Source organism: Epargyreus clarus, unplaced genomic scaffold, assembly GCF_041222505.1.
Source record: "Epargyreus clarus isolate Ecla_fem2 unplaced genomic scaffold, WU_Ecla_fem_2.2 ptg000014l, whole genome shotgun sequence".
NCBI lineage: Eukaryota > Metazoa > Arthropoda > Insecta > Lepidoptera > Hesperiidae > Epargyreus > Epargyreus clarus.
The window spans coordinates 6117137-6141210 of record NW_027332222.1 but is presented as its reverse complement, the minus strand read 5'-3'; the positions used below and the strand labels follow the sequence as shown (position 1 = coordinate 6141210).

The 24074-nt window shown below is 35.5% G+C and overlaps 2 protein-coding genes across 5 annotated transcripts in view; one reads left to right on the top strand and one right to left on the bottom strand.

Annotated features, from left to right (window-relative positions):
* Positions 1-24074, bottom strand: part of CTL16 (C-type lectin 16) — a 445139-nt gene that overhangs the window by 83777 nt on the left and 337288 nt on the right. The gene's annotated exons all lie outside the window — the stretch shown is intronic.
* Positions 806-22418, top strand: LOC140747297 (juvenile hormone esterase-like). Of its 4 annotated transcripts, none has more exons than XM_073079629.1 (4): positions 806-827; positions 19444-19712; positions 20606-21885; positions 22101-22418. In XM_073079629.1, exons 2-4 carry the CDS (start codon positions 19488-19490, stop codon positions 22378-22380), a joined length of 1785 nt encoding a protein of 594 aa, XP_072935730.1. In that variant the 5' UTR covers positions 806-827; positions 19444-19487; the 3' UTR covers positions 22381-22418. The 4 variants fall into 4 exon arrangements, with proteins under 4 accessions (XP_072935730.1, XP_072935727.1, XP_072935729.1 ...); XM_073079626.1 differs by lacking the exon at positions 806-827 and adding an exon at positions 1770-1867; XM_073079628.1 differs by lacking the exon at positions 806-827 and adding an exon at positions 12111-12134.

Here is a 24074-nt window from a genome sequence, read left to right as displayed (position 1 = left end):
ATACTTTTTTATATCACTATAACTGTTTATTTAATAATGTACAGATGAGAATGCAGTCCATCTGATGGCAAGTTGCTACTGTCCTCAGATAAGATTAGATTCCTACCTGAGGTTGGCCACAGATACGCTCCCTGAGGTCTGGAATGGCTCGGGAAAGTATGTCATTTCATCACACCCACCAAAACCAGAACACAACAGCGCTTAACACTGCTATTATTAGGTAGAGATAGGTGTGGCGGTGGTGTCTCCGGAGTCGAACCACAGAGGATTCTACGACCTTCAAATGGATTGGTCAAATCAAAATCGTAATACCGCGTCCACATGCATTGCCAAACCTCAAATCTCCATAAATTTATACGTGTGGATAGAACGTTCGACTGGGTTTCTTGGGTTACACAGTTTGTAGCCCAGCTATTTGATTACACAAATCAAGCAAAACAATTGGAGTTTGCGACAATTAGCAAGCGTACGTACGCCCATGATATATAAAATTGGCGTACGGGGCATAATATCTCTAATTGAACAAATATACTCGTATCTAAGGTCAATCACATCGTTCGCTGTTTGGCGTGTCTACCATAGGGTGATACCTCACTAGAATATATCATTATAATGTAACAATCCAAGATAAGATTCTTTAGTGTTACACTACAATACTACTTTACGGATTTCTTGTGAGATTATGTAGTAAACAAGTTTCAGTCAACCTAATGATAAGTTGTCACTGCGTACGTGTGACCATCTTCATATAAGACAGTGGTTCTACTAGAATTAAATCAAAGATATGTTGTCACTCTCGAGGATTAAGACGATCGCCTTATATGTAGGTAAGAGAGTCGGCCTACACGCCCTTCTATCGAAAAGCAGAACTGCGTCAAGCTAGACAATACTAGACATAGCTTCGATGGTGGTAGGTACCATCGCGGTTGAACCATACTTATTCTACCACTTTTCAAGACAACCGAAATAAATAATAGTAATAATTCCGTACCACGCGTGAATAAGTTAATAAGTTGAAAATGCACAATGTTCATTGCAGCTATTTGTACTCTTTGGTGAGAGGGTTATTTTAAAATTTGACAAGTTGTGTATGTACGGTAATTAAGACCCGTTAACTTACTTATTCACCCTATAAATTAAAATTATTAAACAATCCTAATGTTTATTATGACTAAAACTAAATAATGTACATAAATATATTTACAGTAGATCGACATATCAACATATTCACGCGTGGTACGGATATAATCCAAGCTTAGATATGTACTGAGAAGCCGCACGGTCACACATTGAGTGCTTTTACTCTGAATAATGTTACAAATTGCACTGTAATCCTTGGGCTCTCTTCACTGATGTAACGCTCGAGTCTGGCCTTAAATTACAGTACCCTTACCATGAGTTTTCAAAACATCCCACAATTTTACGTTACGTTTACTCAATCCATTATTCTGTTCCGTTTGCTTAGTAGTCTGAGTACAGGTAATAATAAATAAGTGCTCAAGTATTTTTGTCTACCTCACATGTTCACAAAAAAGCGAGACAAAACATAAATCGCCATTTTGTCAATTTAGACATTTAATGTTACGTTACTGACACTATAGTTCTGATACAATCCGCTAGAGCCGCTGATTGGAAATTGTATGGACAATACGTAAACAAATACCAAAACAGTCATATTTGTCAAAACGTAAAAACTCATGGTAAGGGTACAGGTACTCCTGGTGAAGGAGGGCCTTTATGTTTCATCAGTGTTATTTATATAACTAGTAAATTAGTAATGCCACGGTCGAGTCTGAGTTTTTGTGCGGTAAAGACCCGTCAAGGCAGTCGAGGAAGTTTGTGTTTTGCAATACCTTTTAGAATACAGGTAAGTAACATTGTTTTACGCATATTTACAAGCTTTTATTTAACTCGTATTGCAAGTACCTATGTATGTAAGAGTTAAATCTTTCAAGTAAAGTTTAGAGTTTAGACCCTTTAACTAACTTTCACCGTTTAAAAGCCGTTTAATAAAAATTTTGTAATATTTGTTTTGAATGCATGATTAGTTTAGTGACCTTTTTCTAAATCGAATATAGACAGTGTACCAATTATCTTATGCACCCCCAGTATGGACATTAAATGAAATTGTTAAAAAAGTAAAAAAAGAACAAGAAAATGGCTGAGAAAACTACGAAAAACATGACGTTACTTTCAAAAGCTTGTTTTTAACTAGATAATTTTCAATAACATTGGTGTTATAACGTAGAAAGTATACCGTCCGTAATTATTAATTTCATTTCTAATTATTCTTATAGTTGAACTATTTAAAGGAATATAAAAATAAATTTATACAAAAAATATAAACTACTTACTGGAACTTAATAAATGCTTAAGTCTAAAATTTATAAAAATCCCCGCAATTAACCGAGTTTAAGTAACAAAAACTGATGTACCTACATTTTCACGTCCCATTAACTCAAATAAGTCAAGAGAACATTTATAAACCATTAGGCGATGTGGAGGAGTGAGGATTTCAGCGCGGGAATATTTTTAGTAATTCCCACGTTTAAATCTATTGCAATTTACCCGGGCAGCAGAGTGCCATCAAGAGTGCTTTAGCAGCTTTCCGCGCCATTTCACGTTGCACTTGCTCTAGCACCAGCGGGCAACGAGTAGCGAGCTGACTTACGCCCGTTTTTAATACAATAGAGTGGTATTTTTTCATGATAACAAAACGAAAATAAACCTAAAAAAATACATGTAAGCAATATAGAACGGAATTTGTATTACAAACTGTTACCTAACTTTATAATAAACATTGCAAAAAACATTCAAACGAAATTTTGAAACTTCTTTCAACTAAAAGCTGTTAAATTGCGTTCTTAGGCAAAAAATGAATCGATTGATAAACATTTAAATGAAAATGTCGCTTCTTAAATGGCGGTAAAAATATTTCGTTAGGGTTTTAAGGAAGTAACACACAAATTACGGTAAACTAATAAACGAGCGATACTCAGCGCTGACGGTCGCTAACGACAGGCAGCGATAGTCGGCGTCAGTCATTGTCAGTCTGTCAGTTGACGACGGTGGTCCGCTGTTGCTGCCTGTTGTCAGAGAATGACGATAAAACTCAATCGCCTTTTTTACGACCGTGCTTTGTCATTGGTCGCTGACGACAGGAGTGACGGTCGCCAGGGGGGGATGTCACTTGTATATCAGAACTTTGTCACTGTAGTCCCAAGACTAGAATATGGCTACGGTATCCCCTGCCTGTCGTAAGAGGCCACTAAAAGGAGGCTTCCTGAGTTGTGGGCGGCAAGAGTGGGAGCTTGTACCTTCCAGTAAGCGACCTCGGGAAGGTCGGCGGTATGTGCGGTCGTGTCCCGTCGTATACACCAGGTGTGCGGGTGGAGCGTAAACTGCTCTCCCCATGGCAGCCTGTTAGGGGCATCGCGCTCGGAGGACTCCGATTGTATACCATCGGAGATCCTGGAGTTCTGCACCAAGCGCGGAGGTCGGCCACCGGGGGAGTTTTAGCGCGATAAAATCCCACATGACCCAGCGTTGGGTACCTTTTCAAGGTTTCCCCGTGGTGAGAAAAAAAAGGAACGGACGATTAAACACGATCGACGTTTTATGCTTGTGTGTTGTTATTGGTCGGCATATTATGTCTGTTTTGAATTGAATATTGTGAATATATATTTGACCTTTACTTTACTTTTAGTTTTCGAGATTAATCTCGTACATTTTTTTATTATTAATTCGTATTCTAATGTGTATAAAATAAATTCATACCTCTTGTACTTATAATGAATTGTGAAATTCTATTTTGATGATATAAATGCATATCTCATATTACAACGAAATGTGAATTAATAGATACTCATATCCTACCAACAAACCACTCTGCTGTGTTGTGGATTGGTGAAAGGTTAAGAATAAGTTAATTGAAATTGTATTTAAAACATCAAATCAAGTTGAGACCCATAGATTAGTAAAGATTACTCACTCCTAACAAGAAAATGTACCCAGTTTTGAGAACTGAAATAGTTGCGTAAAAATGTTTTGCCACGTCTCCGTGCTAAAATGTCCCTAAAATATTTGAAGTTATTATTATAAATTATTTAATTATCATGTAAATTACGCAGTATTATTTATTCGTAAATTTTCTTTAAAAATGTTTTTATTTGTCAAGAATTCAAAAAAAGAACTTACTATAATAAGCCATTTGCGGCTTCATTCAATTTCAAGGCGGCGAAGTATCTTTACTAATCTATGTTGAGACCAAAAATGTTTTTACAATCTGGCATTCCTATGACACGGCCTATTTCTAGGGTTATCACTAACTAACTTATATGGATATTTTATTTTTATTTGTCTAAACGCAATAATATTAAAGTGGTTAAAGTGCATCGCATGTGATGAGATATAGAAATAATGGATATAATTTAATTGTGAGGTTATTTGTAGAATTAAATTGAAAACAAGGAAATTAGTAACTTTTACAGTGCCAGTTCTTGATGACCCTAAAATCGGTTTGTTTACATGAATTCTCTTCGCATCGTGGCGGAGGTATAGGTATATGAGAATTCTTAGTGATAGTCATGGAATCTTTTCATTCCGCCACGGCCACGGAATAGTGTAAGGTCACATTTGTTATTTTACTTTATTTCTTAAGCTCTACAATCAACATGATAAAAATAGTTACTTTAAAAAATGTTGAATATACCTTTCGGTCCAAAAATAATGCTGGTTATTTATTTATTTGGTCGTATTCGTGTTTTTTTTTTTAAATAAGTAGGAAGATATATGATGAGGTCGTCTACTCTTTTCGCTATAATCTCTATTTTCTTTTTTTTTATTACGAACATCAGTCAGCGAAAGGTTCACTTTTTTATAATATTTCAGTGTTTTTGTGCAACGGTGAAGTAATACGATAAATATAATAGAAACATAATAGAGATCTTAGGAAAGTAAGAAACAGGTATGTGTATTGTTATGTATAAAAAAATAATAGGGATCATTATGTACTGTGTTCAGGAGGTTGCAAGCAATGCTAAGCTGGGATAATGGAAAGACACAACTGTATAAAGCCTATTTGTATATCACAGAGAGGACAGGGGATAGAGGTCTGAGTAGAGGCCATAGTTTTTTTTATTTCAAAACATTTTATAATAATAAAAAGATTTGTGATTTTTTTCTGTGATCTGGACAATTTGTTTCCCACTGAGCGTGTAGAATTGTTAAAAAATATATACGATTAGAATTCTTTAATCTCATAGTCATGTTTTCTCTATAATTTATTATATTTGCAATAGCACATTTTTTAACATTCTTTCCACCTTAATGTCGTAAAGGTCGAAGATATGATTAAGTGATGAGTTAATTTGTAGTTAGATAGTGTTAATTGTCTCATTACTGTATCCTATTGTTCAATAAATAGCGAATCTCAGTCTTAATAAGTAATCAGTTTACAAACGTTATAGATGGTGCTGTAGCGTTGGCTATTAGAATAGTAATTTTGTATATTTATTAAGTACTAGCTGACCTGGCAAACTTTGTACCGCCTCAAAATCTATTTATCAAGTATATTTCATATAAAATATAGCCTATGTTACTCGTGGGTAATGTAGCTTTCGAATGGTGAAAGAATTTTTAAAACCGGTCCAGTAGTTTTTGAGCCTGTTCATTACAATCAAACAAACAAACAAAGTTTTCCTCTTTATAATATTAGTATAGATTTTTGATAAGTATGTATTATAGGTACGTATTTAATCCTTGTCTCTCTCGTAAATAAGCGTCCTTTACATGGAATAATATGATTATATAAATAAACGTATCTGCGCTTTATCTTACTCGCGGGTAAGAAGAGAGATCTGTTCCTTAATACGATTGTCCAGTCAGCGATTCGATCAATCGAGAACTTGACAGTTCGATCTCCGTATATAATACATAAATGTAATAAAATAGTTCCTAAATGACTACCAAAAGCGCTACATGCACTTTTTTATGGGCGGTCGAGATATCTTTTTGATTGATCGAGCTCTCGTTTATAACTCATACTAAAGGCATCATTCACAACGGTAGAGATACAAAGGGTCCATCATCATCATCATCATCAACCCATTACTGTCCCACTGCTGGGCACGGGTCTCCTCTCTGAGTGAGAAGGTTTAGGCCATAGTCCACCGCGCTGGCCAAGTGCGTATTGGTAGACTTCACATATCTTCGAGATTTCTTTTTTTTTTATTCATCTCCCAGATATGCAGGTTTTTCCACACGATGTTTTCCTTCACCGATTAGCAAGTGATAATTAATTTCTAATACGCACATAAATTTGAAAAATGAGAGGTGCGTGCCTGGGATTTGAACCTCAGACCCATGGATCGAGAGGCCGAGATTCTTAACCACTAGGCTATTACTGCCTTTGTTACAATACATTGGGTACTTGATATTTGATATAAAGGGTTATTAGACATTTTTCATAATCGCTGAAGGTATGACAAGTCTCAATTAGAGTTTCACGTAAAAACTGCAGCCCGGCTACGACACTTGGCACATGTTGCTAGTAATACAAGTAGCGAAATGAATACGCAATTAGGATTTGTGGTGTCTCACGTACGTGTGGAAAATGGAGCAACTTTATTACGTCATTAAAGCTGCCAACATATTTTATATTAAATGTTTAAAAATTCTTGTATATTTGCTGAAAATATATTTTAAAATTTCAAATGTGGTTATTTGACTTTATTAGTCAAGAACTGTATTTTTTATGTCCCGTGATAGCTTACGTTGCACACAATCCGCGTGATTATGTCTATTTCTATTTCTATTTCTTGAAACTTAATTATACTACTAAACATAGATTAGTAAAGATTACTCACTCCTAACAAGAAAATGTACCCAGTTTTGAGAATTGAAATAGTTGCGTAAAAAAGTTTTGCCACGTCTCCGTGCTAAAATGTCCCTAAAATATTTGAAATAATTATTTATTAAATATTATTTATTTATTTAAAGCATAGATTACATGCTTAAAGCATAGATTAGTAAAGATACTTCGCCACCTTGAAATTGAATGAAGCCACAAACGGCTTATTAGTAAGTTCTTTTTTTGAAGTCTTGACAAATAAAAACATTTTTAGAGAAATATTTACGATTAAATAACTAGTACTGCGTAATTTACATAATAAATAAATAATTATCTCAAATATTTTAGGTCGCTCGCGACCTCCAAATAGGTCCTTCGAGGACGTCTGTAATAAATATATTAATTTTATCTCGTCCCGTGACGAACTCCGTATAATGACTGTATGATTTAATGTCAGTATTAACAGAAACGTCAACATTTCAAATTTTGAATTTACTTTTCATAATCAGTATCTCAGCCAGTCAAAAATACTGAACATATATTATTTATTTAATTAATTATTTTGTGTTATTTTCATGACGTTTTATTTTAATAATAATAAGTGACCATTTATATAGTCACTGGCTGAGACGATTTTATGAGTTAGTAAAAAAAAAGAAAAAGAACGCTTGACGTTTAAGTTGTATTTTGCGCGGGAATAAAAAATGTTGTAAATTGGTTCAAGATATAGTTTATTCACTTTTGATGCTCTAATCAACTCGATGTAGAAAATAATACTCCCTACAGTGAAACATGAAACAAAGTATAAACAAAACAAAGATAGAAATGCATTCGCGCTGATGAAAAACCTATAATACCTACGACTATTACGTAGTACGGACAGATAAAAGGTTTCTACTTTCAAGGCATTATTTTCGCAAGAAGAGCCTCGGAAACTGCAAGCGAAGTAACTCTGAGATGGATTTTGCATTATCGACGACACTTTCCATAAAATCTTCAAAGAGATTCTTCTCGCATAACAGGACTAGCGTTGCAAGATTTAAAGGGATACCTTATCGTGTCTCTGACAATTTGCTTTTTGAAATTTAAGCACAAAATTCTACGCATTTCATGATAACTTGTAAGTTGTTTCTCCTATAACTTCATTTATGTCAATACTCCTTAAATTAAAAATAATTCTCAAATTTAACAACATGCTAAAGTTGAGAATTATTAATATAATAATTAACATGTCTGTAATTTTAATTTCATAAGCTTACTCGGACAATGTATAGAGAAACATTAATAGTTGTTAGAACATTAATAAATAGTATTATACGTGAAGCTGTAGTAAAAAGCTTATTAGGCTCATGGCACATTGTCCCTGTAGTTCCGGGACTAGAATAGGGCTACGGTATCCCCTGCCTGTCGTAAGAGGCGACTAAAAGGGGGCTTCCGGGGTTGCGGGCGGCAAGAGTGGGAGCTCGAACCGCCCGGCCAGCGGCCCCGGGAAGGACGACGGTATGTGTGGTCGCATACCGTCGTACACACCAGATGGTGTGGCGAGCGTCAAGCTCACCTGGGCGGAGCCCGACGGGGCAACGCGCTAAGAGGACTCCGGTTGCGTTCCTTTGGAGATCCCGGAGCCCTCTACGCAGCGCAGAGGACCACCTTGGGAGGGGTTTAGTGCGGTAAAAATCCCACATAACCCGGCGTCGCTCCCACGTTGTCGGGTACCTTTTGGAGGTTTCCCCCTGGATAACAAAAAAAAAAAAGCTTATGGCACATTTGCTACTGTCGCTTTGCGCTGACCGTCATCGCTTGCCGTCAGCTACCGCTGATAAACTAAATTTGTTGTTTGAGTGACCGACGGCGTTTATGGGTTGCATATTAGTGATCGAAGGTTGCATAAGCTAGTAAATAGTCACTTAGCAGTTTGACAGCAGTATTGACAGTGGTGTTGCTTACTTCAAATTCTAAACCTAAAGTTGTTCAAGAAATTTACTCCAATATGCGGTCGACCTTATACCATGTACACATTTTCGGGTTTATGATAGAGGTAAAATAGAATTCATTACGACATTCTTTGTTTTACGATAAGTGTTTATTTACTAAAGTCGTAAAAGATCTATTGTCTTAGCTACTATTATTAGATTAACTTCTATTTCATTAGGAATAAAAAAAGTATTTTTATGTCTCGATTTTACGATAAGTATGTATATTTTTAGAACTAAATTTGTAATGGAATTGTTTATTTTTAGAGGCATTACTTTAGTGTTACTTAGGAAACTATTTAAAGTAGAAAAGTATTTTGAAGTGTTAATATCTTATTATTATTATATTATCTGTCAAGAATACATTTTTATTATATAAAAACTATTCAATATAAATCGCTTTTAAAGATTAAGTTGGATCGTCGCTAGAAGTCTCTCTTAGCAAACCAGGTAGGTGGTAGAACCCTTTGTGGTTCGACTCCGGCAGCACCACCGCCACATCTATTTCTGCCTTATAACAGCAGTGTTGAGCTCTGCTGTGTTCTGGTTTGAAAGGTGTGGTAAGGAAGATACAGGTACTTATCTGAGACGTGCCAGCTTAATCCTCAGGTAGGAATCTAATCTTATCTGGGGTTGATTAAAAATGTCCATAAGCGGCAGTAGCCACTTACCATGAGGTGGACAGCATGCTGGTCTGTTACTCTTATATTATATAAAAAGGCAGAAATGGGTGTGACGCTGGTGCGCCCGAATCGACAAATATGGTAGGTACATTTATAATGTTATATTTGTAGATATATGGATGTAAGTAAATAATTAAAGTAAGTCGTAAATTGTTATATACGACATAACTCATTAATACATTTATTTATGGCAAAAATAAATATAATTAAACTGTTGAAGAGTTTAAGTGCAATATATCTAAATAATCCTGTAGAATAGAAGATATAAATATACATATTCAGATAAAACAATTGGCAGTAAATCTAATGATGAAATGTATTTCCGTGCAAGCAAAAACATAATTATACATTATAATTAGAGATGTGCCGAATAGTGGTTTCACTGAATAACCGAATACCGAATAATATTCGGTTTAACCCATACCGAACCGAATATTCGGCCGAATTATTCGGTTTACCATTTTTTATTGTCAATTTGTCAGTTATTGTGTTCATTAACACTTTAAAATGTTCATTTGAGTTTTAAAAATAAATACTGATTTAAGGTTTAAAATACATTTTAATGTTGACTATACTAACTATAGATTAAGTAATAAATGTGTTGACTTGAGGTTTCAAAATAAATGTTGATTTGAAGTTCAATTACCTTATTTTATTAGCTTTATTCAACTCATTCTTCATAGGATTTGAGTTTGACTTATAATATAATATATATCTTACATAAGAAATTTTGTGTTTTAGTCCTGTACCATGTGGTGTACACAAGAAAATAGAAATACTCGAACCGAACATATTCGGCACCAAAACCGAATAATTCAGCTGAATACAAATAGCAAAAAATATGCCGAATACGCCGAATACCGAATACCAAACGAATATTCGGCGCATCTCTAATTATAATGTTTGAAATTAGAATTTACGTAATAGAAATATATATCTAGTATTATTCATATCATATTAATAAATATATTTAACTACCTTTGTAATTGTTCATTTATAGGCATTGTTCAGTATAGTATGTAATATCTAAGCAAAAACAATTAAGTTATACAATTGTTTATAAATTTAAATAATTAATAGATACTGTATGTTATGTTAAATTATACTGGTAATATTTTTTGATTAATATGTTTAAGTATCATAAAATTACAATTAGCATGTTCCCACGAAGGACTTGAAACCATGAAAGGTAAGGTAAGGTAGAGGTAAGTAGGCAGGTAAAATCTCGAAACATTGACGGTGGCGTAACCATACCATGGGAGACTGGGACATGGGAGAATAAAGAGATCCATGGCAAATATGTTGCATGGGACCCCAAGAAATTTTCGCTCACGAATACTTTAGTGATTGTTTGGACTTGTCGATCTATTGTTTTCGCTGATTTATAAAAAATTTTTTGGTCACCTTTGATCTAGCAGCCTGTTGGGCCGGAGCCCCCGTCAGGCTGGGGGCCCGTGGCATTTTACCAGTCCTGCCTTATGGTTACGCCCGTGAACATTGCATTTAAGCATACACAGACATGTAACCTTGCGTTATCCAGTGCGAAAGACTTTGAGATCCATTATAAAATTGCAAAGAATTACGAGATTTTACTCTCGGGTTCGCTCGCGGTCAAAGGTTTATCTATCCCTCAGGAACGGTATTTTTTTCGGGATAGATATCCTATGACTTTTTCTGATCCCCCGACAACGTGTGTAATTTCATGACCGATTTCCATCTTTCAAAAACTCGGTCTTTCCGAGATTCAAGACACGCTTTATGATATTTCAAATCAATGTGCGTATTACAAACTAATTATCACTTGCTATAGCGGCGAAGGAAAACATCGACGAAACTTACACAGTACACCTGAGAGTTAGAGTTTAAAAAGTGTTAAAGTGGTGTAAAGTTAACAAATTCCCACTTGGTTTATAGCCCAAACCCCTCTCACTGTAAGAGAACACTTGTGCCCAGCAGTGGGAATAATGGGTGACGATCATTCGGTATGCTTTGATAATTTGGTAGGCTTTGTCTACATTTTTGGTTCGTGTAAAGGGCTACAAAAATATTTTATCTTGAACAATTTTCTCAACACGTAGGTCTCAAGAGTGTCCGGGGTAACGAAGTCCGTGGAAATTTTACGACTTCACAAAGTCAGTCTCCGGAGACGGCTGACCCCTGTCAGACTGTCTGCAACTGTCTGTTTTAATGATCTGAATTTATATAACGATACATTTTTGGTGGGTTTAAGTGTTGTAATTTCTAAATAAAATAAGTAGATACATAAATAAGAAATTCGTCGGCGTCGCATTTTTAGTTGTGGAGATTTTTTATAACATCAATGTAGCAAACGGAAATCGACTCGTCACTGTTGACCTTAACATAAGTAACCACCAATCACAGATGCGTTGCCACTCTTGGACTAAGATGGCTGCCTCAAATGTAGGTAAGTTAGTCGGTTCTATGTGACGAGAGTGAAACCTTCAAAAGGTCCCAGGTGCCGTGGGAGCGACGCAGGGTTCTGTAGAATTATTACCGCACTAAAACTCCCCAGGTGACGGTCCTCGGCGCTGTGTGGAGGGCTCCGGGATCTCCAAAGGAACGCAACGGGAGCCCTCTTACCACGCTGCCCCTTTGGGCTCCGCCCAGGTGAGCTTTCGCTCGCCATACGGTCTGGTGCATACGAAGGTATGCGATCACACAAACTGCCGTTTTTCCGGGGGTCGCTGGTCCAGCGGTTAGAGCTCCTGCTTTCCACCCGTAACCCTCGAAGCCCCCTTTTAGTCGCCTTTTACCTACGACAGGCAAGGGATACCGTATCCTGGCCCCGGACTATAGGTTCAGCATTATAAATTTATGTATGTAGAAAATAATATAATAGAATTCGTATTTATATTTTACACAGTAGTACAATAATATCTTAACTTTACCGGTAAAGGAAAATATTTGAAGGAAACCTATCCTATTCCGTGTTTAATAATTGTAATAAAACGTAATTAATATATAATAAAAGACAAGGTCGCTGAGTGTCTTGCCGGATCTACATATCGATACCTTAATTCGCAAATCAGCCAACTCCACTTTTTGGCCAAATGTTTTTTTTATTTATTTTGATATCGGTCAACGCCATTTACTATGAAAATAAAAAAAAAAACATTTGTCTGATTGTAGACCTAAGTGTTACATTCCGATAAATAAAGTAGGTGTTACGATCAAACTAACAAATGTAACTTTCACTGATAGATGTATACAGGTGATGAGGAGAATGGACAGATTTATTAAAATCGTGTGTTGTTATCGCATCTTGATAATTGTTCAAAATATTGAATTAAACTAACTGTTCGAAGTGGGTAAAAATAGAGTTCAAAGATTCCGTTACATACATAAGTATCTAGATACATACCGGTCAAGCTAATAAAAGCGTGATAAAATAAATTTATTCTTCCTTCCTCTAAGTTGTCTCGGTTGTTTTAAGAGGCCATGTCAGTGTAAGGACAGAAATATGTTTTTTTTTTGTGAATAAACACACAAAACGAATAATCATAGGATTATATTTATATATACTATTGTAATGTGAAACTAGCAATATTTTACCAAATGCATAAAAGAGTGTATAAAAAAAAAGAAAAGATACCGGCCGAATTGATAACCACCTCCTTTTTGAAGTCGGTTAAAAATAGGTAATAATGCATCTAAGTACATACTTATAGGGTAATTGCAACAAAAAAAAAACAATTAATACATTTCTCTGTCTTTTTGTATAATTATACAGTACTATTAAAAAGTAAAGTAGTATATTACGAAAACGAATATTTTTGTGTCTGTTTGTTTCGGCTAATCTCCGGACGAGATGGCTTTTTACGGGAGCTTCCAAAAGGAGGGGTCCACGTTCGGATGTATGTATTTTTTGTAATATGTATTATATTTGGATGGGTTATATGTATGACATTTTTTAAACACGAGTAAATCCGCAGGGCGAGGCTCGTTGTAAATAATATTTTATGACGGATATCATTCCAATGGAAGACATCATGATCTTTTGAAGTAGGTAGTAGGATAAAGTAGGTATGACCAAAGTATCAATAAATCATTCTATAATTATTCATTATACGTATATTGCAACCAAGCAATAAACTTTTTTTAAACAATTGTTTTAATTTAAATGTCTAATAAATATAAATAATAGTACTTATGTAAATTTATACTGAATTTTTCCGAAATAAGATATTGCGAATTATAATTATCTGCGTCATTTTTACACAAATTCGCATATCCGCTAATTTGGTTACATTACATGGTACCTACAATAGGGAATATTTATATGATTTAGATTTTCTTGTTTTTTTCTTCGGTACTTTATGATCCTGACACTACATCTAATCTATTTTTTTATTATTTATTTCGTATTAACTTGCTTAAGACTTGAACCAAAAATCGTAAATTATGCGAAATTCAAATTTGCAAAATGATGGCAATGACCTTTGGTGGAATCAAAACATAACGTTTGTCAGAAAAAAAATATCCTTACAGTATTCTATATTACATAGTGCGATTCTAATATAATATAGTATTCTTTGGAATAATCAAGAATATTGACTGAAAGTGGTCAAAGCACAGTCGGACTTTTTATCGAAAATAGTTGCAAAAATGGATAAACAGGTCTTTATGCATAGGTCACCTCAGAAATATTTAACTTAAATGTCGTTAACATTCACCTATCTTTATAATATTACAATAGATTTTACTGCATTTTGTGTTTCAAATGTTACTGTTTGATGGAGACGTAGATAAGTACCTAAAAGTAGTAAATGGGATCTTTTAAAATCATTAATTACATAAAATTATTGGTTGGTATAATAAATGCCAATGTTAATGCGATGTTGGAGGTAATATATCTATTTTTCATAATCTTACCCCATTTTTTCGTGTGCATCTTTTGGTAGAAAAAAACACGTGTACCTACTTGTAGTAGTGTTTTTGCACAATAACACTAGGAAATATGTATAAAGTGATTCTTACACCTTTCCCATGATGTAAAAACTTAAATAATTTTATATAAAATATTTATATAACTTTATATAAAATAATAACACAAAACATGTTCTGCGACGTCAGTCAGAGGGCGCGATGAAATGGCGGCGTTCAAACTTATAAATACTTTGAATAATTAAAAAAAATCAAGCACAACCTAGTGATTGAAACTCGGCCTCTCGATCGAGGGGAATTTCGAATCCCAGGCTTTCCGATATGTGCGTAACCGGAGTTGAAACCTTAAAATAATGTCAAAGGTATGTGAACTTAACCATTGGGCACTTAGGCAGCGAACAGGACAATCACCTAAACCCCATTGATTCAGAGAGAAGTCCCGTGCCCAGGATTGGAACAGTGATGGGTTGACGACGACAAAAGGTGTTGTCACAGTAGGTAGGTCCGCGTCAAACTGCTAGTCCGCTCTGAATATGCTTTCGCCATCACCCAGGGTCGACTGGTAGCGAATGCCTTTAGGCATTAAGTTTACCCTTTGTAACCCTTTGTTTAAGGTGTACAAAAATAAATAAATATAGAAATGAATCGCGTCGCCATAGCACATTGTATGACTATGTGGGAGAATTCTTCATTTCATATATAAATATTCCGTTTTTAAAATCACATGATATTAATTTCGAACTACCGCTCCGTATTAACAATTGGCTACCTGTATCATGGTATAAAAAAGGGGCGCGCAACTGTCAACAGATCAGAAGTTGTCCAATAGCGGGCACGGCACGGTGGTGCTCTGAACTGTTTGGTGTTTTGCTTGGGTGTTATTGTTACTATGGTGGCATTAACGCTTATTCATTTAATTATTTTAACTATATTTTTATAAATATTGGTTAAATTAGTTGAATCGAAATACCATTGTAGATCTACCTACCGGCGCGCCCACAACTACACCTCCTCGCAACAACTTCAGAGGGGATTAGTGGTTTAGCGCTGACTATATAATTGTGTGTAAAGTAGTTTTGAGTTTCGGGCGAAGGGTAAGATGCTTGTATAACGACCCCAACTTATTTTCAAGCTTTTTCAAAATTTGTAAAAAATCAAAAGTGGTGTTATGCTTCATGAGATACAGCCCTATGACAGATGGACAGACAGCTGAGGAATAATAGGGTTCTGTTTTTATTCTTTAGGTACGGAATCCTAGAATAAAACTGCATAAAATACATAAAGTGCGATCCAAAACAATCAAATAGTTTTTGTAAAATAGCTTATATAACTTAAAGCTATTTAAACAAAACTGCTCAACCGACTAGTTCTCATGGTAGAATTCTCGTTTACATTTAGTACAGTATTATTATCATCATAACTATTTTATACGTTAGTGGAACTATCGGAAGGTTGTGTCTTATGTTAGACGTTACTTAACATAAAACAATCTAAAAATAAAACTGATTCACACAATATTATGCTAAAGTAATGAAAGGTGCGTACAATAAAACTTGGAGAAATAATTGTGAAAAGAAATAGTGTGGAGAAAGAAGTTCTGTGAACAGGTATTTTTTATTTTCTCTTTTTGTGACGTCTAAGTTATCAATTGCGTATATAATGCCTGTAAATTATTTACGCCTGTAAAAAAAAAATTTTTTAGATTACGTTGACGACTTTTAAAATATATATACCTACAGCTTCAATTTAATATTAGAATCTGCTATAAATGATAATAAAGTTAACCTTTGAGATAATTGTACACCAACTTGAACCAACTTGTAAGGTAGATTGTTAAAAAATAAGGTCTGATTTTAATCTTTAGGTATAACTATTAAATTATCATTGATTTTATTGAAAATTAACTTTAAGTTAGAAGTGTCTCATCAACAGGAGTTGTAGATTATAAGAATAAGTGATTCCCTTCGATCACTAGTTCCTATTAGTGATCGAAGGTGATTCCTAATCAAAGAGAATGATTAGAATATCCGAAAGGAATGGATAGTGATTGGTATGGTTAATCTTATGTCATTTATATGCGTAGCATTTACATATTTATATGATATAAAGTTCACGGTCGTTTATGGATTAACGAATGCCAATTTCGACAGAGGGCCTCCTTGAAGTGTTTTTAATGAAATAAGTAGATGTAGAATACGAGACATTTTAAGTGAGAATTGCCGCCATTCGATATCTGTAATCAACCGAGATAGTAGTCCTATCTGAGGTCGGCCACCGATGCGTTGTTATACCTGAGGACTATGTTGGAATAGGTAGCCCGTAAAAGTCTTCCACGCCTTTGAAACCAGACTAAAAATCCCTAACAGTGCCGGTAAGGAAATAAAAATAGGTGTGGCCTAGGTATATGCCTCTTGTCCCTGTAGTCCAGGGACTACAGAAGGGTATACCCTACCTGTCGTAAGAGGCTACTAAAAGGGGGCTTCTGGAGTTGCGGGCGGTAAGAGTGGGAGCTCGAACCGTCCAGCAAGCAGCCCCGGTAAGGACGGCGGTATGTGTGGTCGCATACCATCGTAAACACCAGGTGGTGTGGGAGGAGCGTAAATTGCTCCCCCCAGGGCAGTGCTCGATATCGTGCTTGGAGGACTCCGGTTGTGTTCCGTTGGAGATCCCGGACTTCTTCACCAAATACCGACGACGGCCACCGGGAAGTTTTAGTGTGGTAAAAATCCACCATAACCCGGCGTTGCTCCCAACGGCGCTGGGGCCTTTTGAAGGTTTCCTCCTTGTAAAAAAGAAGTATATGCATCTGGGATCGAACCACGGAACTACGTTGAGTTACATTCATTGAGTGCCTTGTAGTAGTAACAGCATAAAATAAGTTGCAGACAAATTCCCAATTTACATAAATTTTCGTACCCGGATGCATAAATCCAATAGGTATTTCTGTAGGTATCATTCGCAGTGTTAATGATTGCATATTGCATAGAGTTAGCACCTTTTTTATAATTTATGGCTCACACTAGGTCACCTTACATATGGCTATAATGATTAATGATTTATTGGTAGACTTTATTCCGCTTTGATTTTTGGGTTCCGTACCGGGGTAAAAACGTTTACTAAGCATCCGCTGTCTGACCGTCTACCACAAAGCTATTTCTTGAACCATAATATATAGACACTTGAAATTAACAGAGTATGAGGAACTTCGGCCGCTATAACAAATAAATACGAAAATGAGAAATAGCTTGAAAATAAATGGGGGTCGCCATACAAGAATTCGCTATTTTTCGGCGTTTTAAGTTTTTTCTATTGAATAGGTATGTAGGTATATAGGTATGTATACATATATAATAAGTATGTAGGAAGAACGTCCGAATTTTCGCAATGCATTTACTTCTATCGCTGCTATAATATCAAGTACTAAACATAAATGAAATTTAAGTGGTTCAGAACCCTCATTTGCAAGTCAGACTCGCACTTGACATTATTTTAAACAACTCGGTCGCAGTTTCCTCACTGTTTTCTTGATGATTGTTCACCACGGCACATGTCTAATTCTATGTCTGTGCACCAACCGTTAATTGGTCAATTTATCAATCTACTTCAAAATCAAATCAATTTTTTTGATTCAAAATAGGTTCTTTACAGAGCACTTTTTGAATCTTCAAGTTTAATTTTGTGAATAGTAATAATATTACCAGTTAATAAAACTTATAATAATTATTAACGTATTACTCGTAACTACGTAGTAAATGTAGAAACAGTTTTTCAGTTTTGATGTGAAACATCTATAGCCGCACGTAAAACCGATTTCTGGCGTGGCGACGCATGCCGTGGCGACGCCATTTATTGCCATTTTATTTTATCATTATGACATATTTAGTTCCTATTACAATAGTTCTTTTCTGCATATTACTTTTACAAAATAATGTCGATGTTTCACATCTGCCAGGCGTCCCGTGACGGCTCACATTTTTTATATAAGATTGTTTTTGTGCTCTTTAATTGGTTTTATCATTAAAATAATTAGGATGCGGTTGAACCCATTAGATAATATTAAATGGTCAATATTAATAAAATAACTACCTAATAATATTCGCTGGAAGGTATTGAAGTGTGCATGGACGACGTATTTTAGGGTCCCGTACCTAAAGGGTAAACCGGAACCCTATTTTTAAACCTCCGAAAATTAAAAGAAAAATAAAAATCAATATAATTTTAGTAGTACGGAACCCTCCGCGTGCGAGTACAACTCATACTTGGCCAATTATTTGAGAACGTTAGGCGCAGAATAAGATGAATGATCGTTAGTGGCTCTTCACGGCGTTGAGTGAGATTGTGGGAGATGTTCCCAGTAGTAAAAATAAAGACGGCAGCACGTAGGAAAGTAGTAAAAGTACCTAAGCATAGATTAGTAAAGATAATTCGCCGCCTTAAAATTGAATGAAGTCACAAACAGCTTATTATAGTGAGTTCTTTTTTTGAATTCTCGACAAATAAAAACATTTTTAGAGAAAATTTACGAATAAATACCTAATACTGCGTAATTTATATAATAAATAAATAATTATTTCAAATATTTTAGGGGCATTTTAGCACGGAGACATGGCAAAACTTTTTTACGCAACTATTTCAATTCTCAAAACTTGGTACATTTTCTTGTTAGGAGTGAGTAATTTTTTCTAATCTATGTACCTAAGTAACAATTTCTATAAACGTCTTTCCAAGCTATTGATCGAGTACATCAATGACCAAAGGGCTGGCGCTTACCTCGGGCAGAGAATTAGCTTCGCTATTCAGCGGGGTAATGTCGCCAGTGTTTTGGGAACTCCTCCGAAGGACAACAAATTGGATGAAGCCTATTATATTTAATTCTAGTTACTATTTTTATAGTTAAGTTTTTTATTTATGTGTGTAATATATATAGTTTAGTTTAGAATGTTGTTAATGTATAAATATAAGTTTTACAAATTGTAAATATTTATATGTTATCTCAATAAAGTCACAATAAATATTAATTTATTTTTTACAGGCAATAGGCATTACAGGAGAGAATATTTTGACAGCTAAGTAGCGATGTGGTGGTTGGTCCTGCTGTTTTTAACAGCGGTGACTGCAAATATTTCACATAAAACTGCACACGGCGCGTCACATCATCATCATCATCACAAGGCAGTGCCATCTCGTCTGGTCCACATCGAGCAAGGACCTATCAGAGGCTACAAGGCACCTGATGGAGACTTCTTCGTGTTCTACGGAGTGCCATACGCTACTGCTCCTACGGGAAGGCATAGGTTTAAGGTATAATAGATTTGGCTTCGTAATAACTAAAAGTACCCTGCATCTGGTAATATAAGATGGTAGAATCCTTTGTAGTTCGACTCCCGTGGCAACACCGCCACACGTATCTAATAACAGCAGTGTTAAACGCTGTTGTATAATGGTTTTAAAGGGGAAGTGAGACACACTTTCCTAAGACATTCCAGTTTATTTAGTTTAGTGGGTTGGTGGCATATCTGTCACCGATCTGGGGTTGATTACACATGTCCATTTACTATCCACTGCAGTAGCCACTTACCATCAGGTATACTACATGCTCGTTTGCTCCTCCTATATTATAAAAAATAGATACTTATGCATTTTTTAAAACTTAACCTTGCTTTTGGGAGTAGTAAAGCAATTAATTTACAAGCGAATTATGTAATAGTTAAATAACATTTCTATTAGAAACGTCCACCAATACGCACTGGGCCAGCGCGGTGGACTATGACCTAATCCTTCTCATTCTGAGAGGAGACCTGTGCCCTGCAGTGGGACAGTAATTGTTTGATGATGATTAAACTAATACATTATAATTTCATCAGAAGATTTCGCAGGCACCGTTGGTAATAATAGTACATTACAATACGAGGACGAAAAATTTTTTTCTGACAAGTGTGAGTTTGCAGGCCGAGCCGCAGGCGAGGACTGCAATCACACGAGTCAGAAAAACATTTTTCGTCCGCGTGTTGTATAAAATTTTATATTACGGGGTCGGAAATTGGGGTTTTGCGCACGCGAAGCGTGCGTAAAACGTCAATTTACGCACGCCGTGATATAAAAATAGTTTTAACAATTTAAAGGCAGTATCTTAACTTTAAGTGAAAACATAACTTTAACTTATGTATAGTTTATGTTTGATTATTATATTTTAGGCCCCTCTTCCACCGCCAACTTGGAGGAAACCTCTTGAAGCAGTGGACAAACGCATTATATGTCCACAAAAAGATTATATGGGTGTAATTCCTAAGGATCGTATTATGAAAGAAGATTGTCTCATAGCCACCATATATGTTCCTGACACTTTAGAAGATAATATTCCAGTTGTAGTCTACGTCCACGGTGGAGGATATTTGATAGCATTTGGTGATTACGTCACACCAAGAAATTTTGCAAAGACTAAAAGAGTAATATTGGTAACGTTCAATTACCGTTTAGCGGCACACGGTTTTCTTTGTCTCGGCACAAAAGACGTGCCAGGGAATGCTGGTATGAAGGATCAAGTCGCGTTATTGCGTTGGGTACAGAGAAATATCGAGAACTTTGGAGGGAACCCTGATGACGTCACTTTAGCGGGGTACAGTGCTGGTTCAGCTGCTGTAGATACATTAATGATTTCCAAAATGGCCAACGGTCTGTTTCACAGAGTTATACCTGAGAGTGGCGTCAGTTTAGCGGCATTTAACATACAGAATGATCCTTTGGACAACGCCAAGCGTTTCGCGAGAATGTTAAACTTTACTAATGTCCATGATCTTCATGCTTTAGAAGAATTTTACAAAACTGCTTCTTTTGAAGTACTAAATTCTATAAATACTATGAATACCCCTCATTCATCTTTTTTCTTTTGCCCTTGCGTGGAACATGATGTGGGCGAGGAAAGATTTCTTGAAAAAAGCCCATTCGATATTATTACAAGCGGAGATTACGAAAAGGTACCATTGTTGTATGGATTTACTACAATGGAGGGCCTGTTTAGATTAAACCTATTCGAGGTATGGAGTAATCACATGAATAAAAAGTTTTCAGACTTTCTACCAGGAGACTTGAAATTTAAAACCAAAGAACAGAAAAATCTAATAGCGAAGAAAGTTAAACACTTTTACTTCGGAGACAAATCAGTTTCACCAGAAACAGTATTACAATACGTTGACTATTTCTCTGATGTTTTAGTTATATATTCAACGTTGCGATCCGTCAAACTGCATGTAGAAGCTGGACATGATAAAATATACTTTTATGAATATGTTCACGTTGATGAGGATACAATTAAAATACCGTACACAGATGTGCGTGGTCCTGACCACTGCGCTCAAACGTGGGCCGTTTTAGATGGGTTGAATCTGACACATACAAATGAGCGATTAATATCAAATAACCTCAGGGAAATGAAAAATATAACGAGAGAGATTTGGTTGAATTTCATGGAAACTGGGTAAGAAAATATATTGTAGCTCAGTAAAGCTAAAACATTTTATTTTTATTTAAGAAAATACATATATCCTTTATGTCTCATTAAAGTCTTCAATGTGATTCTGGGCTGCTTGCTAGATTGTGCCCTTAATCTACTTTGCTAGTTTCTGGATTAACTCATCCTGAAATACTTGTATTCAGCAGTTGCATGTTAATGAATTAATGATATATTTTCAGGAATCCAATTCCCGCGGGGTCCCCGTTCCCTGCGTGGCCAGTGACAGGACCAAATGGTGTCCCCCACATGGTATTAGATAAGAAACTAGAACTAAGGGACTATTTTGAAAGAAGATTAGAAAAAAGATTTGAGTTTTGGGAAGAGATTTATAAAGAATTTTATAGTAATCCTATTCCTCCCCGATCACCTCGACACTTCACTTCAGGATCAAATGAACTTAGGATGGGAGTTTCTCTGATGATACTGATATTAATAATTCAAATTTTAAAGGTTTCGTAATTAAAATGGAATCGGACGATAATAAGTAAGATTATGAAGCACTGTTTTTTTTGTTTTACCATTGTTTTACATTACCCAAAACGTATAACATTTTACTTTCATATTTTACAACGCTTCAAATGAACGATGAACAGTTTCATCAATATAGTTAATATTTATTTAGAATATAATTTATCATAGATTATTATAATTGACCATCACAAACTGTAAACATATTGCTATAAAGCAATTTGTCCAATACAAATAAACCTATCAAGATAGCAAAGTATTATAAAATTGAGAAAACTATTAAATTTTTTTTTAACGTAAATGCAATATTATGGATTTGCGGTTTTGTTAGTTAGCAGTAGTAGATATTAATATAATCAAAATTATTCCCGTTTTGGTACACATTGAACAAAGTCCAGTGCGTGGCTACGAGCCCACGATGGTGGCTTCTACATTTTATGGTATACCCAACGCTACCACACCTTTTCGAGAAATATAAAGTAAAATCCTTATTTATATTTCAAGCAAATTATGTTAGATTGAAAATAAAATAGTGTTAGTGTTCTTCTTCTTCTTCGTCGTTTTCTTCATTTCTGGAGATCGTGCTCGTTCTGGTAAGCCTCTGTGGACGATCTGACGAGCTGATTCCATGCTACCCTGTCTTCAGCTTGTCAGAGAGCAGTTGTTACTGGAAGTCCCATAATTTATTTTATGGAGCCAGACCATCGGCTAGGTGATCGGCCTCTAGGTCTTCTTCCGTGTACTTTACCCACCACAACTAGCTTTTCAAGGTTGTCTGGCTGTCTGTCATCGTGCTATGTGGCCAAAGTAGGTTAGAATGGCACAGTGTTAGTGTTAGTCATTTTTGTAAAAACTTAAAAACTCATACTAATGTCGTTTGTCCATCGTACCGTCCGCCCGAAATAATCTTGTTCTCGGTATCGGCTTGGTGACGGTGCAGTGGACAAACAGCCTAAGGGTACTGTTTGGAAATGTGAAGGATACGTCGCTAACGACAGAGCACTGACCAATGTATGATATGTGAATTATTTTTGCATCAGTTTCATCTTTGGTAAAAATCTTTGGTAATTCAGCAATCTTTGGTAGAAATCGAGATGTCAGGCAGAGGGAAAACTAATTTGCGATTCATATTATAAAGGCTTCATTTATTACATCTATCCTCAGAGGGTCGCTTTCAGTAGAACCAGTTATAATTTATAGTAAAACTATTATAGTACCTATGTCCAGAATAGGCATGATGACAGTATTAAAAAATCAAAGAATAAATGATTTAAGTGAAAACAATATATTGAATGGATTTTCAAAAATGGCCCAGTTTAAAAAAAACTCTAAGATGTATTATATTTTCAATTAAATTAAAGTATAAAATACTGCAGTCGGCCATCTTGTCTGAAACGCTAACCGAGGCGCGAATGACGTCTTTTTTGAGTATATCACTGAATTGCTTGAACTTTTGTATGGGATGTTCTAATGTGACGTCACAAACGGATGCCGTGGCACCCGCGAGCGTTTTCGCGCATAATTCAAAATAAGTATAAAAATATGCTATTATTTTTGTTAATACTGAATTAATTGCAGAAATAATACGATTTTTGGAATCAGTAGACATGTACGTACATCATAGAAGGAGTTTTCAAAATTTGTCATCATGCCAATTTGAGCATATGTTAGATGCGTTGCTACCT